Source organism: Protopterus annectens, chromosome 8.part0 (genome assembly GCF_019279795.1).
Source record: "Protopterus annectens isolate FY-2018-M chromosome 8.part0, PAN1.0, whole genome shotgun sequence".
Lineage (NCBI taxonomy): Eukaryota > Metazoa > Chordata > Ceratodontiformes > Protopteridae > Protopterus > Protopterus annectens.
In genome coordinates, this window is record NC_056741.1 from 1,112,074,705 (window position 1) to 1,112,090,755 (window position 16,051).

The 16,051-nt window shown below is 43.0% G+C and overlaps 1 protein-coding gene across 1 annotated transcript in view; it reads right to left on the reverse strand.

The window, feature by feature from the left end:
* UBAP2L (ubiquitin associated protein 2 like) overlaps nucleotides 1-16,051 on the reverse strand; it is a gene marked incomplete in the record, with an annotated part of 3,970,948 nt that overhangs the window by 953,764 nt on the left and 3,001,133 nt on the right. The window contains 1 exon segment of the mRNA XM_044080639.1: nucleotides 7,711-7,909. Coding sequence (XP_043936574.1) covers nucleotides 7,711-7,909 — 199 coding nt within the window.

The window sequence follows — 16,051 nt, forward strand, 5'->3', positions numbered from 1 at the left end:
ATCGGTATCAGATGTGAGAGATTCCTGAGGGGAAGCTATGTGCCTCCTCTTGCACAGTCGTTTCCTCGGAACATCCTCAGCGGAAGCTTCTGGGGATGCATCTGAGGAACCAGAGTCGCCCTGTGGGGACTTCTGAGGCATTGGGTCTCGATGCTTGGTAGGCACCGAAGGCACAGAAGCAGAACGCGGACCTTTTGGGGAAGGAGATGAAGATACCGATGAAGTATGTGTCTGATCAGACAAGACCTTCCTCATGATGTCAAAGGCACCGGTGCCCCGACCCGAAGATCCGACCCGATCCGAAGAAGGAGGTCGTTTCTCCGGAATCGGAACCACGGGCTCCTACACAGAGGACGGATCTGAACTGATCTGAGCCAAGGCACCGAGGGGGAGAGTCGGAACCGATATCTCGGTTCGACTATCCCCCCCGGAACCCAGGAAAGATCTTCGGTTCCGAGACTCTCCGGCTGGTTCCGAAGGAGTCGAGGTCAACGGAGCCGATAGCACTATTGGAGGCTTCGGCACCGAGGGCTCTACAATCATCGGTTCTTCGACTCCTAACACTGATGACTCGACGGGTCTCGGAGGAGGAAGTGTTGAGGGAACTGGAATAGCTTCGAGTTTCGAAACCAGCTGAGACGAAACCTCGATTAATTTGGACAAAGCCGAGTTCTCCATAAGCTTCTTTACCACTCGGTCCACATCGGAGTCGGAAAGTGGCCTCGAAGAACGGGTCGAAGGGATCGAAGCCGTCACCGAGCGAAGGATAGCAGACGGTGGTACCTCTGATACCGGCTCCAAGACCTGAGCCTCGTGCAGAGATAAAGTCTCAACACCCGGCACCAAAGTCATAGGAGCCGGTGTCCGAATCTGAAAAGAGGTGCTTGGAGCCGATGACTTGGGCTCCGACACTCTTGAAGACTTCGACCCCTTCGAAGACTTAGAAACCTGTTCAGCCTTGTCCAGGGCCTCCTGAAACTCGGGTTTAAGCAACCCTCTGTCAACCAACTTCCTGCGTCTTTCCAGCATGACCCTCCCACTAAAGGAATGACAAATGGAACGGTCTTCCTGCAAGTGGAGAGGGCCAAGACAGTAGATGCAGGATGAGTGGTTGTCAGTAATGGACATCATCTGTCCGCACTGACACCTTTTAAAACCAGATTTGGTCTTTTCTGACATTTTTTTAAAAGAAAGGGAAAAATCCAAGAAAAAGCACAGCACACTTAAGGAAAAATCCCTATAATACAATTTAAATGTAATTATATATATATGTATATATATATATATATATATATATATATATATATATATATATATATATATATATATATATATATATATATATAAACTGTAAAACACACACAGCACACTATGATATATATATATATATATATATATATATATATATGAAAAATAGAAAAAGTTAAAGGCAAAAAACTATTTTTTTTTTTTTTTTTTTAAGTACTGTAAATTCTGACAGAAAACGGCCTAAGGCCTTTACTAAGAATTTTAAAGTAACAAACTAACTAAACTAGTCTTAAACAACAACTATATAATAAAACTTATCAAACACTATAAAGAATGAGTATAAATCTGTAAAATTAGAAGTATATAACAAGAAATATATAGAAAAAATTCTACTGGCCCGAGCCTCTCGATGCGATCTGCTGCTAGCGGCAAACTAGATCTGAGGGTTAGCACCTGAGGATCATGGGATATTACTGTGCCTCCAGCTTTCTCGAAGATGCGGAGTTGATGATGCGGCCGACTCAGAGCCGAGGATCGGCTCCGAACCCGTGTGTAAGAACAAACGGCGAGATTGAACAATTTCACATTGGACTGAACTGTGACCATCTGAAACTCTGTATACTGAACAAACTTGGTTTAACTTGTTCTCAAGTCCTCCATCTTTTTTGGCACTAAGGATTTCTTTCTCCTATAAACATCTTTATTAAATTATCACGTATGACACAGGCAATCTTACATTTATATAAATGAAAAACAAACACTGACACCACTTTAGTTGCAAACATTATACATCACAGACACCACTGAAATAAATAACAGGGTCCCGATATATATAAGACAGAGCCCCTCACTATCACTCTTCAAGAGGAACCTTGATGAGTGGATAGGTAACAGAAAGTTCACACCGGGGATCACACCAACAGCACTACTAGATAGGGGCCAAGGGTACTTGCTGCTAGTACAAGGGTCTAGGGAACTACTAAAGGGGCGGTGAATACCGCACAACGTGGCTGGGCTAATATATGCCTTCGGGCAGATAGCCCAGTACCAACCTATGAACCTATATAGTTGCAAACATTACACATCTCTTATAATATATCCAGTCATTGCCAGTTAAGCATTATACGGCTCATTCAAATTCTGCCTCTTAAACCTTGTTACTTCTCTGCGCATATTCTTCCCACAATTCCCATTTTTTTCCTAAGCAGTTTGCTGCTTACCTTTTCTACAGGTTCCAATTCCAGTTGTTTTATCTCTGTTACAACATTCACTACTTCTAGTAAAGTTGGTCTAGACTTTGATTTCCATTTTTTAGCAATTGCTTTTTTGGCAGTCATCATAATTAAACTCAGCAAGGCTTTACTATGTCTAGGCAATTCCGATTCTGTATCATAGCTCAAAAAAAATCATCTCCACAGTCAATCTAATCCACTCACCCAGCAACTTCGACAGAGCAGTCTTGCAGGGAATCCCTAAAGTCTGCCAGCTCATTACACTCATAAAAAATATGTTCCTGGTCACCTCTTTCTTGTCAGTCATACATCCAACATTTGCTACTCACCTTAGAAAAAATTCTTTGAAGTCTACTTGGGGTATAAAATACCTATGCAAACACTTCCAGGCAAAGATCCTAAATCTTCTAGACTATGTTGCATATTTGGGAGATATACTTACATCCCCACACTACTGCGGTGGTGGTGCTGCGGTAGCGTTGTCGCCTCACAATAAGACGTTGTCCTGTTTGATTCTCAGCTAGAGCGTCTTCTGTGTGGAGACGTGCGTGAATGGGGGTACCTTCATTGAAGGTTGTGCGTCAGGGCTGGCAACTCTGCAAGTAAAAATCTACTGCTAATCATTAGCAGACTGGAGTTCCGCTGTGGCGACCCCTAACCGGGAAAAGCCGAAAGACACAACAACAACAACTTACATTCCCACATTGTCTCTCTGTGAATTTCTTATCCAATCTCTCTTTCTAATCCTTTCTAAGCTCCTCTGATTGATTGTTATAATTATCATGCAATATTTTATATGCTCTACTAATTATTCCTATTATAAAGGCAGCTTCTGATTTAGATTCAATTAAAAACTCTACCAGCGCTGGTCGTTCACTGGCACTAACAAGGATCTTGAGTAAGTTCCTCACCTCTCTGGTCTTGGAGGAGCTCTTGGATGGCTCTTTTCTATAGAAGCTTTTTTATTTCTAGACATGCAGTTTCCATCTGACTGAGTGTAACATTGAGGATTTTCTTCATGACTGTGGGAAGGGTTAGAGAAAATGGTACAGTAAAACTTCTGGATATAATCCTCTGTAGCCATGAATCTTTTGTGATAGACAGCCAGGTTCTCTGGTGCAGGGATAAACGACCCCTGATGCCTTCAGAAAGGGACAGTTGGGCCTCCCTTCATGACAGCAGATATGGCCTATATGAGAAAGAATCTCTAAAGCCCTGTCTCTGTGGACCACCCCTACCATGAGAACGTTATCTTCCATTTGAGTTCCCCAATCTTCCCCTACAGGAACTATCTCTGTGTGAATCCTGGAAAAGGCCTTGGGATTTCATAAACCACATCTTTTCTGCCACCTCGCTGGCTTCTCGAGAAGAGCCTTTGATGGGTGGAAAAATTTACACCCATGGAAGACAGGGTCTTTCTCTCTTGTTCACAGCTGGAGAACGTCTTTAACCTTAGGGCCAAACAAAGAAGATCCATCAAAGGACGCACTGACGAATGAAAGCTTAAATGGTTCCTTAAAATCAGAGACGCTCATACAACCATGTCTCCTGTTGGCTATGCCTGAACCAGCCATCTGTGAGGTACTACTTTCTACAACATGGGAGATCAACCTTATGGACACATTTGAGATAGATTGGAGGGTGACCAGCTGTGAGGAGATCCTGTTTCCATCCTCTAAGGATGTGGATCCAGAAAGAGATTTTATAAGCTCCTTGATCAAATCTCTCTGCAGTCTCACTAAATGTGCCAAGTAACTCAGCGACCTAAGTGCAAATGTCACTGATGCATAAACACGCTTACCAAATGTGCCTAGTGCCCTAGACTCTCTTATTAGGAGGATGGACAGAAGAACTCTGTTCTGCTAGTTCCTTTCTTGTAGCTGCAGCCACAACTATGGCATAAGCAGGTGCTCCCTTGCCCCATTTTGGTATGTACCTCACCCGGCATTTGCAACAGCTGGAGAGACCACAAAAGTACCTCACCAAGAGGATCAAGGGTCTCCAACATATGTCTTACTCTGCCAGACTAAAGAAACTTCAGCTCTATTCAGTAGCATAACGCCTGCTCAGAGGTGGTCTCTGCCTGACATACAAGGCCATGTCCAATCAGGATCTGATGGACATGCTCCACCTCAAAAAATCCAAATCCATCAGGACCACGAGAGCTAAAGACTTAAACCTCGGCACAAGTATGAATAGGACATGCTGGAGGGAGAGATTCATAACCCAGAGGCTTCCCATGCTTTGGGACAGGATCCCAGTTCGTATTAGGCAGAGCCCCTCACTGACTCTTTTCAAGAGAAATCTTGATGAGTGGATGGAAGATCATAAGTTTACCCCAGGGGTCACATCTGTGTCACTACTAGACAGGGGCACAGTAAACTAATTCTATTATATAAGGGGACCTTCATTGTGTCACTACTAGACAGAGGCACAGTATTCTAAATTTATTCTGTACAATTTTTGTACCATTTCATGGGGTGGCAAAAGCCACATCACTATGGCTAGGCTTACAAATGCCCCAGGGCACATAGCCTAGTACTATACTATGAAACTATAAACTATGAAACACCTGCTCTAGTGTGCACAGTCTTTATGGGGGAGAGAATTTTATCCAGTCTTTTTGGTATAGGCTCAACAATGTCCAGCTCATTCAACGCCCACCAAGAGACTAAGTCAATGAACTTATCGGCTAGGGGGAGTCACCCAAGTAGTAGATGGGCCAGACCGGAAAGCCTCGACGAATGCAGATTCCTCCTGGGAGATGGGCATCTTAAGACCAACCACCCTTTTGCTTTAACAGCTCCAGGATGTCTCCAAAGGAGATGTCATCAGGTAGTGATCTGAGGACCCCTTCCCCCTCATATAGGTGCCCTTCGTGAGAGATTCTTAGTGGGAATACAAGTGCCTCCTCTTGCAAGTCCTCTTTCAAGGAACATTCTTAGTGGGATTTCTGGGGAAGTGTTAGAAGATAACACCCTGATGGACTGGCTGGAGACTCGTTCAGGCTGGTTATCCCAGTGGAAAGGAGACCAAGGCTCAGAATACATAACAGAATGAGGCAGGGTTGTTTGATCCGATGGGTGCAGGGACGTCTGTACTCTAGTCATGGAAAAAAACTTCTTCACAACCTCAAAAGCACAACACCTAGGAGAAACAGAAGTTGACGTCTCTGAAGCCGGAACCTCTTGGATCACTGGCTTCTGCAACCCCATTACAGCTCCACCTGAGGAGGGAGGTCAGACCCAAGCTATCCAGCTCCAAGGCTCTGAAAGTTTTGAAGTAAAATCCAAGCCCCCACCCCCCCCCACCCCACACACACACACACACACCTGGTGCTGATGCTTTGGCACAAGAGTCCTCCAGTTCTGAAATATAGTGTGGCAAACAATAGAGTCGAAAAGCAAACCGTCCTTGGATCCAAAGTAGACACCCCCAGGGACCCTGGATCCAAACAGCTCCAAAACAGGACAACTCAGAGGAGGAGATTATCAGAATGGAAGTGGACAGATGTCGGCTCTCAGGCCTGGAAAAGGGCTAGATTCAGGAGAACCCCCTTCTGTATCTATGCTCTGTGGAACTCCCTCATCATCCTATGTCTGCTTCTGAAGGCTTCTAGAGGATCAAAGAGAAGACGTAGTGCAGGGAGGTCTCGAAAGCCTTTGAGGCGACTCCTGTAGGAAGGAGAAGGGGAGTCTGGATGGAATCGGATACGGTAGAAGTGGTGGGGTATGGAATTGTGGAGACACTGATTTCTGAGTTGTTGGATCAGAGACTAATGGATCTGACCTTTTAAAAATCTTAGCAGGAGCCTCCACTGAAGGAGCCAAAGCTGAAGTTAAGGTCCGATCTGGAGACCTTTTCCTGGACTTCTTGTCCTTAGAGTGTCAACTTTAGATTTCTGAGACTTTTTTTTGAGGGGGTTTGAGCCCCAGCCATGGAAAAGGAAGATGTAGAGGGCAGAAATAATTTGTTGTTGCGGTCTGTCAAGGCCCTAGAATTATAACTGGAGCAAATGGTACAGTCAACATTGTGCTGGACCCAGACAGTACAAACATTCCATGTGGGCATCAGAATTTTCGATCTTATGCCCAAAGGAAGCACACATTTTAAACCCAGAGGGTTTCTCCAACATCTTAAAACTTCTAACAACACACAGCTGAATACAAATAAAGGGTTACTATCAAATATTATCCAAGCCAAAGACTATAAGAAAAGAAACAGAGAGAAGAAAAGGAAGAACTACCGACAATGGTAGACAAAGTACTCAAGAGTATAAAAGGATACCAGCAACAGTACAAGAGAAATACTACAATGGTAACTGACAACAAAAAAGGGAGGAAGAATAAGCTAAGAACACTAGAATATGAGAGGAAGAAGAAAGGTGATATATAAAACTAAATCAACTCACAAGGAAAAGTCTGAAAACCATTCAAAAATGCTTGAGAGCTAGGAATCTGCATCTTGTACCTAATGGCGACAAATGAAATCTAAAGTATGTTAGGTTGCTGGGGTATTACGGGTAAAAGGAGGAGCTCAAGAGTTCGAGAATCAAATGATCTGGTAGAAGCAGCTGATTCAGATCTGACTCTCGGATTCAAAAGCAACAAGCTGAGGAATGAATGAAAATGACATCACATTAAAATGTTTAAAAGATGGCAGTAATGCATATATTAGTCAATCCAAAGTGACAGCAATAATGAAAACAATATCACAGCAGGACTAAACTAGCATTCTGGAAGATTACTGCTGCATGCTTAAGTTACTACATCCTCAACTTGAAAATTAAGTATACACACAAGATAAAGTCACAAGAACTAAAGCATAGAATAAGATGTATTGTCTGACGAACATCTGTTCCTTGGCAGAAGTAAATGTTTTCAAAATTTATGAACCACCACTCATGGAAAAATGTATGCTGAGAAGCTGAGGCAGGTAGTCTAAACTACTCTAAGAAAAATAAGTTATCTGCAAATGGTAATTAGTGAAACAAAAAATGGAAGAAATTGTTTTCACTTTAACCTGCTCCATGTGTCTGAAAGCCTCCTGCATGTAATATACTCACCAGTGCCACAGTAAACTAATTTTGGTATACAGTACAGCTTACACATTACATGTTCAATGATAAGAAAAATAAGGGTTTTTAAATTTTACACTTATTACTACATTCGCTACAGGTGTAAGATGTATCAGGAAGAGAAAGGAAAACTAGTAATAATAGGAACACTACCAGATGCTGTTGCTACTGAGCTGCGAGTTGAAGCTGTCACTGTGGAGTTGCTGCTCAAGTTCAGGCCAAGACTGCTGACATTACTAAGTGTGGATGAAGCATTGACTGGAGGTGGTGCAGCTGAAGCAGTACTGGAAGCAGTCGAGAAAGTGCTTGGGGGCGGATGCAGGCTAGGTTCACTCTCAACACTTGTGTGCTGCTAGGTTTGATAAAAAGAACAGAGACAAAATTCTCAACATGTAACTGCATCAGAAGGTTATAAAGTGCCTTAACATTGGTAGTAATGTAATACCGAAACATCAAAATAATAAACTGCAATGTTAAATTCAAAAACTGTAGCAAACAGAATCTTGGAATATCTTTGTCTGACACTGCATAGACATGATCAAGCAGAACAATGATACAGTACAGTTGTGTACACTTACCATAAATGTAGATGTTCAAATGTATTCACTGTTGCAGTCATTACATTTGGGTTATCTGCTTGCAGGTAGCCCTCAGTCAGCCTGATTAACAAAGTCTTGGGTCCTGCGTCGACTGCTGTCCCTTCCTTCCATGACACCAGGTTGTCAGGGGTATAAAACATGCAGCTGATGCCATTACATCAGTTTTTCTTGCCCCAGATGTCAGGTGCCCCCCTAACAGGAAACAATTAAATATAAAAGTACAATGATATACCTCCAACAAAAAAAGCAAATACACCAAAAAGCTTTAAAGCATAGTAAAGGAAAGTAGAGGTATAACCAGAAGAAGTTAGGGGGCTGGAGGGAGGGTAACCAGGACTACAACAGTGAATACACTCAAACATCTACATTTATGGCAAGTGTACACAACTGTACTATGTTCTTTGTGTTTCACTGTTGCAGTCATTACAATTGGATAGATTCCCAATGCTATGGTTGGGAGGAGGAATTTAAATATCATTAGGCTATAAGGCCCTGCAAGACTGCAGTGGCAAAGCCAGCTCTGGATTTAGAGAAAATTGGCAAATGATAATGTTTGGTGAAAGTATGTACAGAACTCCAGGTAGCATCTTCTAGGATGTCCCTGGGTTGGGACACCTCTGAGAAAGGCTGTAGAGTTAGATGCAGCCCTAGTGGAGTGAGATCCCCTGGGGGATACGTTTTCCATGGTGCTTATAGCAGAAACTAATGCAATGGCCTATCCATTTTGAAATGGTTTGCTTTGAAATAGCCTTCCCTCTGCCCCTGCAGCAAATGCTACCAGCAGTTGTTCAGATTTCCTTTGAGGTTTAGTCCTGTCCAAGTAGAATCTAAGTTGTCTGTGCACATCTAAGGAATGCGGTATCCATTCCCCTTTGTTCTGTGGATTGGGAAAGAAGGTTGGCAAATGAATGGACTGATTAAGAGCCACACTGGATACCACCTTGGGCATGAAGGATGGACTGGTTCTGAGGGACACCCTGTCCGCATGAAAGATGATGAAAGGCTCCACTGCCATAAGGGCCTGTAATTCATACACCCTTTCTAGCTGAAGTGATTGCTAAAAGGAAAGCTGTTTTCCAAGAAAGAAATTTTAAATCCACAGTAGCAGCTGGCTCGAAAGGAGGTAGAGTGAGTTTCTCCAAAACAAAGTTAAGGTCCCAGGCTGGGGCTGGAGCTCTCCTGGGTGGTCTCAAATTTTGGCCACACTGAGGAACTGCATGAGCAGTGGATAAGAGAAGAGGGGAGGCTCTGTGTTATAATGAGCTGAAATGGCTGAGGCGTGGATTTTAATGGAGGAAAAAGACAGGCCCCTGTGAAGCATCTCAGTTAAGTATTTAAAAATCTGAGGTAAACTGGGCGCTGCTGTGCTCATCCCTTGAGATTGGTTCCAGGCACAGAATTTTTTCCATTTTTCAGCATAAGATGTTCTAGTACTAGGCCTCATTGCCTCTAAAATGATATCCATCACAGGTTTACTGAGGGGTGGTAAAGGAGAAATTAGGTAATTAGCCAGGCTGCAAGGTTCAGTGTTAGAAGCTGAGGGTGCAGAATCTCGTTCTCCTGCTGGGACAACAGGGAAGGAGTCTAAGGCAGGTGCCATGGGGATAACCGTGACACACTGAGCAGGAGGGGGTACCAGTGTTGGTGTGGCCAGTCTGGAGCAATCAAAATCATCCTTGGTTTGTCCTGTCTGATTTTTAGTAGTACTTTGGAGAGCAGAGGCACAGACTGATAGGTTTTTCCAGCTGAAGGACAGAGCATCCACTTTAGAGCCTTGTTTATGAGGAATCCTTGTGCAAAATTTGCCCAATTGGTAGTTCTGGGGAAAGGTAAAGAGGTCTATATCTGGGCTCCCCCATTTGCTTGTCAACATGTTAAAAATCCTTGGTTCCAATTTCCACTCGTGTGGGTCCATGAGGTTTCTGCTTAGTCAGTCTGCCAGTGTATTTAATTTTCCTGGCAAGAACTGAGCTTGTAGGTGCACCTGGTAGCTCAAGGCTGTGTTCCACAATGCCATGGCTAGTCTACAGAGGGGTAAGAATGTGTACCCCCCCCCCGCTTATGTACCACAAAACAGTGGTGTTGTCAGTCTTTACCATTAGTTGTCCTTGAAGAATGTGATCCTAGAAGGCTGTCAGAGCATTTTGTGCAGCTAACATTTCTTTTTGATTGATATGCAGGTGCATTTGACTTGGGTTCCATTTACCCTGAATGCACTTCCCTGCCAGGTGAGCCCCCCCATGCATAGCCTGATGCGTCTGTTGTTAGGGTTTGGGTAGCAGGGGGTGGTGTGAAAGGTAGTCCCTTGTTTTGGTGGCAGGCCTCTGCCCACCAAAGGAACTCTAGGCGTAGGCAAGGTATGATAGGAATCATTGCTTCTAGATCCTGGGAATGTTGACACCATAGGCTTTTTAGATATCACTGTAGTTTCCTCATATGCAGTCTTGCATATGGAATTAGAAGAATGCAGGAGGCCATGAACCCCAAGGCTTGCAGTATTTGTCTTGCAGATGGCAGGGTTTTTGTGGCCACTTGTTTGAAGTAGGTTGTCAAATGAATTTGTTTCTCTGGCGTGAGGTAAGCCATCTGGGAAGTTGCATTCAAGCTTGCTCCCAGGAATATAATTTGTTGACAGGGTACCAGGTGAGATTTCTTTTCGTTTATGGTGTACCCCAGACAGGTTAGAACCCTTTGTACAAAGGCCAGATGATTCAAAAGTATGTCCTGGCTTTCTGCCTGAATTAAACAATCGTCCAGGTATGGGGATATTTGAATATTTCTTTGCCTGCAAAATGCAATAACCGGAGCTAGGCACTTTGTGAATACCCTGGGCGCAGTAGATAAGCCAAAGGGCAGTGAAGAGAACTGATAGTGCTTGTAGCCTGCTCTGAAGCGAAGGTATCTTCTGCAAGATTCCCTGATTGGGATGTGCGGGTATGCTTCTTTTAAATCTAGTGTTGCCAACCAATCATCTTTGCCTAGCATAGGAAGCAACTGGTAAAGAGTCAGCATCTTGAATTTTGGAATCTCCAAAAAGGTGTTTAAAGTCGGCAGGTCCAGGATAGGATGCCATGAATTGTCTTTTCTGGGTACCAGGAAAAGTCTCTAGTAGAAACCTTGTCCCTTTTCCTCTTCTGGTACCAACTGAATAGCCCCCATGCGTGAGAGAGAAAGTACTCGTTTTTGGGCCTCTGCCCATTGATTTGGTGGTAGGTCCGGCCACCTGTTTGGTGTTGGCAACGTGTGGAAGTGTAATCTGTATCCCTGGGACACTACATTTAAAACCCATTTGTCCTGGGTAATGAGCTCCCAGTTCTTTGCATGAAGAGCAACCCCCCCCCCCCCAAAGGGGCAGTCAGTTGATAAGTGCTTGGAAATTTTAAAAGGAAGTCATTGAGACAGTTTACTATAGGGGGGAGTCATTACTCCCAGATTTGGAAGTGGAGGCCCCCCACTGCTTAGTCCTGTGTGTCCCCTGGGACTGAAACTTGGGGTTTCTGCTGTGTCTGGGTTTGGCTTGAGAAGACCTGGAAGGGGCTGGAAAGGACCAATTTTTAGAGGGCCGGTGCCTACTAAATCTAGGAGGCTGAACTTTTAAGAAATCTTTAACAGTTTGCATAGATTTTGTTTTATCTTACATCTTTTTAAGAACTTCCTCAGCCTTGCTGCCAAACAGGCGGTCCTGATTTAAGGGAGCATCCAACAATTTAGCTTTAACATGATCAGGTAAAGATTGCTCCTTAAGCCAAGCATGCCTTCTGAGCATAGACCCAGTAACAGCAGCCCTGCAAGAGGCCTCTAATGAATCAAAACCACATTGCAAAGTATGTTTTCCTACCTGTTAAGCAGAATGGATTAACTCCTGTAATTCTTTATTTTCCACACAATCCGGAATCAACATCATTTTCTGTTTAAGCAATCCAATAACATGTTGCTGATACTTTAACATATGAAACTGGCAGTTTAATGATCAAATGGCCAAGGTTGCAGAAGTGCAAACCTTCTTACCCCATCTATCCAGCACCCTGGAGTCTCTATCAGAAGGGGTAGGATTTTTAGCAGTAGAAGCCTTAATGCCCTTGGGCCCCTGTGAAACAGTCTCTGGAACCGCAATAGGATTTTTAAAAAGGAACTTGCATGACTCAGGAACCCTGTAGTATCTGTCAGGTTTTCTGGGAGCAGGAGACAGGGAATCAGGGGCCAAACTAGATTTGATTCCGAAAAAGCATCATCAACAATGTCTAGTACAGGAGGAATAGCTAAAGGCCTATGCTGAGGCAGGAGTAAGAAATCCCTGAGCCTCTTTTCTGAATGAGAAAAATCCTGGCTTTCCCAGTGGAAATGCTCCCTTAAGAGGATGTAAGGTTTCACCAAAAGAAAAATCCTCTGGAGGGGAAGCAGAGGGAATAGAGTCCTCTACATCAGAATCCTCATAAGTAGATAAGGGCAAATCCAGATAATCAGAAGAATCAGAAAAACAGAATCCTGGTCAGAAGATTCATAAACAACTTCAGTCTGAGGCCTCTTAGAAGGGGGGGGGGGTTGGCTACCCCTGATTAGAGTTATTAGATCTTCAGCCATTCTTATCATTTGTTTTTTAGGCATAGAGGCCTGAGCATGTGGCCTGGGCGTCATTTTTTAGGCATGGTTCGAGATTTAGGCCTAAGTGAAGAAGGAGGCATCAGTTTAATATGCAAGTCCGTAGGCCGGAATACACCCTCAGAAGCTGGTGCTTGCACAGCGGCTCTGGACCCATCCAAGGTAGAGACATTCACGGGTTCCATAGTTGAAGCATCTCATGGCATACCGGACTCCGAATGGGTCTCAGTAGAGGCCTGGGAATCAGGGGCTGTGAAAGTGCCTCACTGAGTACCGGCGACTGGCTTAGGAGAAGCGTCATCGGCAGTTTTGAACCTCCGCGGCCGGTCTCTTGTCTTTTTCGGAGACCCGGTAGTCGGATGGCAAACCAATGACATTTCTGGATAATTAAACTGAAAACCGAAATATTTAGAGGCGAAAATATATCGAAGATGGATACTGCACTGATTAAATAAAGCACAAAACAGACAACAAGGTACGTCGTGGTCAGGGCCTAGGCAAGGAATACAGTACGAATGAAAATCTTTATGAGGTATTTGCTTTCTACAAGTAATGCAATTATTAACTTGTACTGACATCGGTAAGGAGCAAGAAAAAGTTTCCCCAATGGGGTACTTAGCTTTAGTTGAAGACTTCGGTTCTGAAACTCAAAAACGAACATTTCAGGAGTCGGCCGACCGGTACTTGCGAACTGCCTCTGCTTCGGGCACCGCACAGCAAGAAAGACTGATGTAATGGCATCTGCTGCATGTTTTATACCAGACGACCTGACGTCATGGAAGAAGGGACAGCAACTGACGCAGGACCCAAGACTTTGTTAATCAGGCCAACTGAGGGCTACCTGCAAGCAGATAACCCAAATATAATGACTGCAACATTGAAACATGAAGAACATCAGGCACATTCACTACTGTTCAGAGAAACATCTGGATTCCTTCCATGTCTACAATGACAGCAGATCTTTGATATTAAAAGTCTTCTGAAAGTCTCCTCTTCCATTTGGCTATTCTTCTCCCTTTTGATGTAGCTGGGAAGAATACTCATCTCCATATAACATCTTATACATTAGACAAAACGAGACACACAGTCATCAGGAATAAGTGTGTGTGTGTGTGTGTGTGTGTGTATATATATATATATATATATATATATATATATATATATATATATATATATATATATACATATATTGTGAAGGAAAGTAACCAGCTAGCAAACAGCAGGGCACTGTTTTCTGATGTATGTGTCTTGAGCTTCAAACTTAACCTGAGAAGTCCTTGAAGGACTGACCATTTCAGTAAAGCTTTTGCTTGTGCTTGCCGAAAAAGCCCTTTATTCACACTGTTGAGTGCACTAAATGTATTAGCAGCAAATCAAATGGCTTAAGTGCGTACATAATGCAATAGCAAACTGTTGACAAGCGTGAACTGTGGATGAATGGGTCCAGCTAGAGTTCCATAAAAGTAAAAAAGCCTTCAAGGTATAAAGGCTTAATAAAGCAAACACCTTGCTTAGAAAAAGCTTTACTTACTCTATTAAGATTTGCATTACATGTTAGCCTCCAGTAAATAATGGATATTATTTGCCCACCTGTTTGACTAGTCTTACAAAATTATTCTGATCTGATTATGTTTTAGGTTTAGCAGAGTCTCACTAAATGCATGTGTCAACTTAGTTTCTGTGCTTATCATATTACCTGGCTATTGTTTACAATACGATACTTGCATACATCTGTCTTTGACAGGGTACAGATGTGTGAAAAAATCATATGGATTGCACTTAGGGACTGTTGCTGTAAACACTGCAAAACATCTAACATTACAAGCTCCTTGATTTCATCTCTTTAGGAACCACACTACACATTTCTATCACTTTATTCAAAGTGACTCTTGAAACCATTCAGGAAAAAAATAAATAAAAAGACTTAACAAATCAGCTAGTCTTCAACAGGAATCTCTGTAGTGTGTGGAAAGTTTGGGTACATACTCTTCATGGGACTGTGCTCAGCATCCTTACAGCACTGAAAAAGGAACCGCACTCTCCTTAAAGGACCACTACAGGAAAATAATTAAAAAATATATATTTTTTTAACTTTTCCTTAAGTCTGTGTCATTGCAAACCTGTATGTACCAGACAGAAGTGGTCAATACTAATTTTATTCTGTTTGTACCCCTGACTGCCCTCCTGGGGGCAGACATCCTGATGAAAGTTAGTTTTGCTCTAAAGAAAAATCTTTCCCATAATACACTGCAAGTCCACTGTATCTGAGATTACAATGCCCATAGCTGATATAAAGGTGTTTTAAGTATTCCTTTACACATGCCTGTGACATACACAGATTACAATTCATCTTGGCCACTGACAGATTGGGCTCTCTCTGCAAAAAAAAAAAACTCAACCCCTAAAGAATATCGATATTAGCCTTATATAGAATTTCAGTCTTCTGCCTTGTTTTCCCTTACTGATGTCTCCTTATATTTATGTGTACTACTGCTACTGTCTGCACATATTCATAGGTGTTATGTTTTTTCTTTTAATTCAAATTAAATTATTTCCTTCATGCTATGCCTACTCTTACTGTTGTGAGCAGTGTGCATACTGTTCGTCCTCAACCTCAATATTGTTGTCCATTACCAGCTGTCAGTATACGTTTCTCTCTTCAGTGATATCTGAAATTTCACACATTTCCTCAACAAGCTAGATAAAAGAGACCATCTCTAACAATATGTTTCATACTACAGTCATTTTTTTATGTACCTGTAACTGTTGCAATTCTATAAACATATGAATATACTTCTTACAGCAGGGATCAAGCATAAAAAGCCATTTAGCTATGAACATCAACAAAGCAACTGTGATGACAGCAGTACTTTGGATTATACATAAAACATTGACTCATGTATACCACAGGGATGGGCTATGGCTTCAGAAAAAAACAAAAGGGTGCAAAGGTCAAACTTTAGGTGTTGAATAGCTGCTCTGGAACACCAAAGTACAGGCAAGCTGGCTGACAGGTTCATACGTGTGTACTAGGCTAATGGCCCTGGGACCTTTATAATCCTAGCCATAGGCTTACCCTGGCATAGTGCCACCCGACCTTAGTTCCTAGTGCCTCTGTCGAGTAGAGCCACTGGAATTATCCCAGGGGTGAATTTTCTGTTACCCATCCACTCATCAAGATTTCTCTTGAAGAGGGTCAGTGAGGTGCTCTGCTTGATATGCATGGAAAGTCTGTTCCATAGCATGGGCAGTCTCTGGGTTATGAATCTGTCCCTCCAGCATGTTCTGTTAATTGT